Here is an 8,421-nt window from a genome sequence, read left to right on the forward strand (position 1 = left end):
TATGCATATATATGAAAGTAGAAATGGAATATTATTGATGATAACATGCATGATTAAGCCACTATGCAGTTTATTCTAGATAAGAAACCACATTTAGTATGTTGTGATGATGCTCAGGGAATGAATGTAAATTAATTTTTAAAAAAGTTTCAGGAGAAAAAAAAACTAAAACTGTTCTTATCGAAATTTTTTTAAAAAATGCGTATTTGATGACTGCAGTAAGCTATATAGTCCCATCTAGGCACTACATTATAGTATGTTCATTCTACTCACTGAGGTTTATGCCTAAAGTCAGACTTGGGTTCACGTATATGTATATATCAGCTGCGTTTGCTATTAGAAATATTTAGACTAATTAAGTTAATTAGCAAATCAATTAAATGGGGGGAAAGGAATAGAAAGCAACCATGGATACCAGAAACAATGTGGGAGGAGGGTGGGATAGGGCAGAGGGTGAGGGATAGGGAATCAAGGGTGGCCAAAAAAATAAATAAATAAATAAAGCAAAATATACAGGACATAAGAAATGGAAAATTATTTGTTGATAACACGTATGTTGATGTGCTTGATTGAGCCAATATACAGTGTGCTGTAATGATGTACAGTGAATTAATGTAAAAAAAAATAAATTTAAAGAAAAGGAAAAAAAAAGATTATACACCATGACCAGGTAGGCTTTATTACAGAGATGCAAGGGTGATTCAACATAACCAAAACTATAAATATAATACACAATATTAACAGAAAGAAAGATAAAAATCACATGATATCAATTGAAGCAGAAAAGGCATTTGATAAAAAAAAAACAAAATCATTTCATGATTAAGACTCTCTGCATAATCAGCATAGAAGAGACATTTCTCAACCTGGTAAAAGCCATATATGAAAAACACATAGCTAACACCATACTGAATGGAGAAAAGCTGAGAACTTTTCCACTACAAACTGGAACAAGAGGAGAGCTCACTTTTTCCAGTCCTTTTCAATATAGTACTGGAAGTCCTAGCCAATGCAATGAAAAAAGAGACGAGGTGAAGAAGTGAAATTATCTCTATTTACAGATGGCATGATTATATACATAGAAAACCCAAAGCAATAAAAAGAAATGCTGGAAGTGATAAATGAATATAGTAATGTGACAGGATACAAATTAGTATACAAAATCTATAGCTTTTGTCTACACCAATGATGATCAGACTCAGGCAGATTGAAGAATGCAATCCCACTTACAATAGCCACAAAAAGTATACAATGCCTAGCAATAAACCTAACCAAAGAAGTCAAAGACCTCTAAAAGGAAAACTATGAAAAACTTTTTTAAAAATATTGAAAATGACACAAAAAGAGGAAATTCATCATATGTTCCTGGTTAGGAAGAATTAATGTAATTAAAATGCCAATTCTACCCAAATTAATCTACAAATTTTAATCAATCACAATCAAATTACCAGAGATATTCCTTACAGATTTATAAAAAAAAATCATAGAATTTGTCTGGAATCATAAAATATCCCATATTGCCAAAACAATACTTCCTAAGAGTGGAGTAGGAAGCATCTCATTTCCTGACCTCAAAATATATTACAAAGCTGTGATAATCAAAACCATATGGTATTATGAGGCAGGAGAAGAGAAGAGTATAGAGAAAGTTAGCAAAAGAACAAATAGCGAGGCATGACATTAGTGGGACAGAGATATGATTTATTACCTGTTGATGATGATAAGTATAGTATTCTCGACTGGATTGGTCTGAGAAGTATTTCATGTTGGGTAAAGTCTTTTTACAAGCAAAATGATAAATAGTGGTTGACTATTTTAAAAATAATTGGAATAATAATAATAATCAGGGGAAAGAATGAAAAGCTACTGGATGATGAAATGGGGGTTTTAATGTCTCTGTATTGACTGATATGCATGGTATTCCTTCTGGAAAAAGAAATGTAATACACTGTAAAGTTATATGTGATTCAATGTAATATAAACAAGATTGTGATGATAATAAATAAATAAATTTTTTAAAAGAAAAAAAAACACATGGTATTGGCACAAAAACAGGCATGTAGACCAATGGGTCAGAATAGAGACCCCAGAAATAAACCCCAAAACACAGCCAACTTATTTTTGACAAACGGCACCAGACAATTCACTGGGGAAAAGAAAATCATTTTAGCAAATGGTACTGGGAAAAGTGGGTATCTTCCTGCAGAAAGATGAAACTGGACCTCTATGTCACACCATTAACAAAAATCAACTTAAAATGGGCCAAAGATCTACACCTAAGACCTCAAACTATAAAACTACTGGTGGATAACACAGGAGAAACTCTTGGAGACATCAGAGTAGGCAAAGACTCATCTTAAATAATATCCCCAAAACACTAGCAATAATCCCAAAAATAGACAAGTGTAATTACATTAGGTTAAAAAGCTTCTTCACAGCAAAGGAAATGGTAGAGTGAAGAGACAACCCTTGGAATGAGAGAATATATTAGCAAACTATGCCTCAGATAAGAGATTGATCATCAGAATTACAGGAAACTCAAGCAACTTGCTCAAAATAATAATAGTAATAATCAACCCAATTAAAAGATAGGCAAATGAACTGAAGAAACAACTCTCTAAGGAAGACATATGATCCTCCAAAAAGCATATGAAAAAATGCTCAACATCTCTTATCATAAGGGAGATGCAAATCAAAACCGTAATAAGTGGGACCAGCAGATAACATAATGGTAATGTCTCTGGACTCCCATGTAGTCAACCATGGTTCAAGTCCTGGACCCGGTGGCTTAAACTCATGCCGGACACATGTGCAAACATGTTGAAGATCCCAAGAGGAGAATGGAGAAGAGATTGCAGAGTGGCCATCCCCCCAGGGGGTGATTTCTCACTTCCTGTCTCTCTGTCTCTGTCTGTCTTTCTGGTGAGCGCACACACCCAATAGCAAAAACCTTCAAAAAAAAAAAACATAATAAGGTACCACTTAACCCCAGTCAGAATGGCTAAGATTAAAAAAAATAATAATAAAGAATGATAAGTGCTGGTGAGGCTGCAGTGAAAAGGGAACTCTCCTACACTGTTGGTGAAAATGCAAATTAGTACAGCCACTGTGGAAAGCAATATGGAGTTTCCCCAAAGATCTACTAATAGAACTACAATATGATCCAGCAGTTCTACTCCTAGGTATTTACCCAAACAATAGGAATACACTCTGTAAGAAACAAAACTTGTGCTTCCATGTTTATTGCATTATTCACAATTATTAAAACATGGAACCAACCCAAATGCCACAAACAGATGAATGGATTGAAAAATTGTAACATATATACACTATGGAATACTACTCAACCATTAAAAACAATGAGACCTTGGCATTTGATAGAAAATGGATGAATATGGAAGATTTACTAATAAGTGAAACAAGCCAGACTATGAAATAGAGGCATTGTAAGGCCCCACTCAATATATACCAAATGTCTGCACTCTATGGCAGAAACTGAAAGATTGGGAGGTATAAAAGCCTGGAGAGGAACTGTGGATACTAGAGACCATGTGGGAAGAGGGTAGAAAAAGGGAGAGGATGAAGTGGAGAGAATCAAGGAGAAAAAGAAAGAGGCAAAACATTTAAGGTACACAAAAGTAGAAATTATCTGATGATAATGTATATGGTCATATCTTTGGCTAGACTAATTTACAGTGTATTGATGCTGGGGAAAATTATTTTGTGTGCTATAATGATGCACAGTGATTGAATGTAGCAAAATAATAAAGAAAAAATATGTAACAAAAATAAGAACTACAATGATCCAGCAAGTTCACTACAAAGAGATCAATCTTAACGTCCACTAACAAATGGATGAATAAGGAAAATGTGATACACACACACACGTATACACACAGATATACTAGAATACTATTCAACTGTTAAAAAGAGTAAAATCCTGTAATTTCTGATAAAATGTCTGGAGGACATTATGTTATGTAAAATAAATAAGCCAGGCACAGAAAAAGAAATGCAACATGTTCTCACTTCTACATAGAAATGGAAAAGAATGACCTCATCTAAGAGTTGAAGAATTCTTAGCATAGGCTGGGGGAATGGGAGGAGGAGAGGTAGAGGGGTGATGAGTAATGGAAACAAAATGACAGATAGATAAGAGGAACAATTTCTATTGTAATAAAATACAGTAGGGTGAACCTAGATAACAACAATATACTGTATATCTCAGAACAACTAAAAAAGAGAGTTTTGATTATTCCCAAAGGAAAGAAGGACAAGTAACTGAGGTGGTGAATATACCATTTACTCTAATTTAGTAAATGCATATCATAAGTTTGTATTGAAAGATCATGTTGGACCCATGAAATATAAACAAATATTATATATTGATCAAAATGTATTATATTCAGGCAGCCCATGGTAGCAGCCCCATACGCTTTTCACATCAGTGTTAAATGTCCCACTTAATGACCAGCAAATTAGACTCTAGCTATTTCAAAGTCAAATATGGTTTTACAAAAATGAGGGCGGTATGGTCTATTAAAGAGCAGGACAAATTATCCAACACAGAGGGTGGAAAAGTTGGTGTGTGCGTGTGTGCATGTGTGTGTGTGTGTGTGTGATCCATAGGGACAAATATACCCAGAATTTAAAACAGTGGAGGGCGTAGGCCTTCAGGATCTTTTGAAACTCCCAGGTGGAGCCCAGGTTGGACACACATCCTGTGTGGACCTTTCCTGCCCAGCCGGGATATCCTGTGTTTGTCAAAGGACCACACAGGGAAGCCCTGACTATTGTTCTTCCCGAAATCTGCTGCCAGCGAACCCCTCCCCAGTCTGAGGCAGCCGCCCCAGGCAGAGGAAGAGGAACACTGGAACTGTTGTTATCAGCATCCTCCATGGACTTCCTTACCTTCTCCCCAGCCTCATTAGCCCCAAGCTCCTCAGTATTCTCCAACAGAAACCTAGGAAGCTGGGATGGGGTCAGCGCTCTGAAGCCAGCCCCCTCTGACAGTTTCCTCTTTGGCCAAGCTCTGCCTTTGTGCAACCCTGAGTGGGTCACTGAAAGCTGCAGCTGCAGCCCAGAACCTGAGATGGAGTCCCTGCTCTGGCCCAAGGCTGCCATGCCCCACCTGGGCTGGCTGGCTCTGCTGCTATGGGTCTCAGCCCTGAGCTGTTCTTTCTCTTCGCCAGCTTCTCCCCCTCCTTCTCTGGTGCCCCAAGTCAGAACCAGCTACAATTTTGGAAGAGCTTTCCTCGGTCTTGATAAATGCAATGCCTGCATCGGGACATCTATTTGCAAGAAGTTCTTTAAAGAAGAAATAAGGTCAGAATCTCAATCAAATAACTGTGAGGGGCACAATTCTGTTTTCTTCATGTGAAGATGCCCAGGAGTTGGTTGAAAATAAATCAGGGCATAATTTATGGGTGGGAGTTGTAACAAAGTCATTTAATAATAGTAGTAGTGTTTTGAAGTTGGGGTGGGTAGGAGGGCAAAGTGTGAAGTCAAATTCCAGTCCTAAATGCTAAGTACTAAAATAAGTTTCCTTTAGAAGTGAAAACTTGAAGTTTTCTTTTCTATGAATGATGTAGCATGAGGCTATTAAGTTTTCCAAGTTCACTTTTTCATAAGGGGAAGGAAATAAAATTTATAGAAAGCCCACTATGTTGACAGGCATTTTAAACCATCCTGAGTGTTAGTGGCTTGTACCCATTTATTTTAAATTAAGTATATTTTATTTATTTCTTCCATGGGCAAAAGAGATGGAGATAAAGGGACAGAGAGATGACATCTTCAACGTGGTCTTGATGCCACAATCCACCCCCTGGCTTCAGCCAACTCTGAATCACGGGCACATGTGTGCCAGAGTAATCAAGGTCTCTGGACATAAATCTAGAGCCTTCCCAATGTGGGTCAACCTCACAGAGCATCACATTTTACCGCCATACCACTGACCAGCCCCTGCACCTATTATTTAGACAGTGAACTGAGATATTGCAAATTTAAGTGATTTGCCCAAGGATACCTACCACCTACTAAGTGGCTAGGACAGTTTGCTCCAAAGTTTCTGAGCCATTTTTCTGTTGTGAGGTGTTTGCTTAATCAGAGGAAAATTAGAGTTTAACACATTGCAATGCACATGGCTTTCATCAAAAAATGCTACCACACTCTGGAATTTAAGCCTATTAACACAGAGTCAGTGAGTTTTTACTATAGCTAAGACCAGCAGTGCTGTAGTGACAGCCACTGTAACACTGGCCATTGCCCTCCAGGGATTAGGAGAAAGGAGAGTGTACAAATAAAAATAATCAGATGTGGTCTGATACAGGCCAGTATAAAGGACCTTCAGGAGTGAACATTAATTCCGAATGGAGCCAGTGAAGTGTTCCTCTAAAGGAAGGTATTCTGAGCGAGGCCTTAGAGGATGAACTGAAATTTAGTGAGAGGTAAATGGCTTAACACAGAAAAAAATAGCTTACATAAAGACCCAGAGAAAGTGCAGAGAAGGATGAGAAGTTCCCAGAAACTAGAGTATGGGGTGTTTATGGAGGCATGTCAGGAAGGAAGTTGGGAGGATATACACAGTGGGAAGCCTTGAATGATGGACTAAGGAACTGGCACCTTAATATGTGGGCTAGTGGTTCTCAGCCTTTCCCATTCCAAAGACCTTGTCATACACCTCTTCTCTTCTGTCCTCTTCCAAGGACCTACCACTGCTTATAAGATTAAGCAAACAAACAAAGGCACTAATTAACAATGATTTTTAGTTCCAGTCTGTATTAACCAAAGACATATTTGACTAATATAATGACTAACTTACTAAACAGAAATAATAAGTAAAAAATACCAATTGAAAGTGTTAAACTTGAGACCAGCAGTTGGCATAATGGCTATGTCGCTGGATTCCCACATGGTCGACTACGGTTCGAGTCCCAGGCCCGGTGGCTTAAACTCACGCCAAGCACATGTGTGTGTGTGCCCAAGATCCCAAGAGGAGAATGAAGGAGAAGCGATTGCAGCATGGCCATCTGCCCCTGGGGAGTGATTTCTCGCTTTCTGTCTGTCTGTCTTCATCTTTCTGGTGAGTGAATGTACCCTATAGCAAAAAACCTCCAAAAAGAGAAAGAAAAGAAAAAAAAGTGTTAAACTTGGTCTAGCCTAGTTGGCACAGTCTGCAGTGCTGGAAGCCACATGGCTGATCATGGATTTGGATCTCCCAGATAGGCTTGAGAACATATTAGGTGTGCATGTAGGTGCTTAAGATCCTGAAGAACAGAAGAGCTAGATAAGGGGATCACCGTGTGACTAGACCCTGTCAAGGGTGCTTTCTTTTTCTTTCTCTCTTTCTCATGTGCACACCCACACTCTCTATCATCTAAAAAAAAATGAAATTTCTTTTATGAGATCATAGATACATTATGCAGTTGATGTGGACTTTTCCTATTAAGACTTTAGAGCATTCCTGAATGTTGAAAAGTTTAAAGACCCCCCAACTGAGGAAGCTGTGTTGTAGGCCATGGTGAGGGTATTAAGCTAGGGAAAAGTGAGATGTCTAGGATGGACTGGTGTTGCTAGCAGGGACTGTGAAACCAGTTCTCATAATCTATGAGAGAGATCACTGGGAACAAAGTAGGGCAGAGAGGATACCAGTAGGTTCAGCTATAGTCATTTTGTTGACCGACTTGATGTGAGAGGAATTAAAGATGGAAATGTTGAATGCAAACACAAGGTTTCCCACCTAGGAAATGGGATGAAAACAAAGAACACAAGTGAAGTGCTCCTGATTTCTCGGAGAAAGGAGGCAACAAGAATATGGACATATTTTAAGGTAGTTTAGAATAGGAGGAAGAAAAATGAAGGGATTCAACTGAGGAAGAGCTCTAAGTTTATGTCTTCCTATTTACCAAGTGCCAATAAATGAACTGTTTCTCACCAGTCAGGTTCTAGCCAAAATTCAGAAGGCATTTCCCTAAATAGGTTTATGCTCTATTAGAGGTCAGGATATTACTTCATCTCCCTTAGAATTCATTTGAAATTGATGTGTGACTGAAAGGGAAGGCACAGATACAAGCAGGAAAGCAGCAGGCAGCACAAGTTTGGACTCACAGTTCTCTACACTGAACATGTTCATCCTTAGCATGAAGAGGCAGAGAGAGGCAGGAAATGAGTCTGGGGACTTGGCCTTGTTTATAGTTCTTTTGCCTACAATACAAATAATTTTATTTTAAAACTAGTACCTGTGTGTTTTAGAATATTCAGGAAATATTGATTACTGAAAGTATGAAATAAAAATCACCTATAAGGGAACACCAGCTGGCATGGTGTTTAAGGTGCTGGACTACCACATGACCAACCACGGTCCAAGTCCCAGACCTGGCTGCTTGCTTTCTCACTCTCTTTCTCTCTCTCTCTCTCTCTCTC

General features: G+C 38.3%; 1 protein-coding gene across 1 annotated transcript in view; it reads left to right on the forward strand.

Moving 5' to 3' along the window:
- The first annotated feature begins 5,008 nt into the window (after positions 1–5,008).
- DIPK2B (divergent protein kinase domain 2B) overlaps positions 5,009–8,421 on the forward strand; it is a 69,659-nt gene continuing 66,246 nt past the window's right edge. Inside the window, exon 1 of the mRNA XM_006148859.1 lies at positions 5,009–5,325. Within this exon, the coding sequence (XP_006148921.1) occupies positions 5,093–5,325 (233 nt within the window). The 5' untranslated portion in view covers positions 5,009–5,092. The remainder of the gene's footprint in view (positions 5,326–8,421) is intronic.

The sequence above is a fragment of the Tupaia chinensis genome, unplaced genomic scaffold (genome assembly GCF_000334495.1).
Source record: "Tupaia chinensis unplaced genomic scaffold, TupChi_1.0 Scaffold000248_1, whole genome shotgun sequence".
NCBI lineage: Eukaryota > Metazoa > Chordata > Mammalia > Scandentia > Tupaiidae > Tupaia > Tupaia belangeri.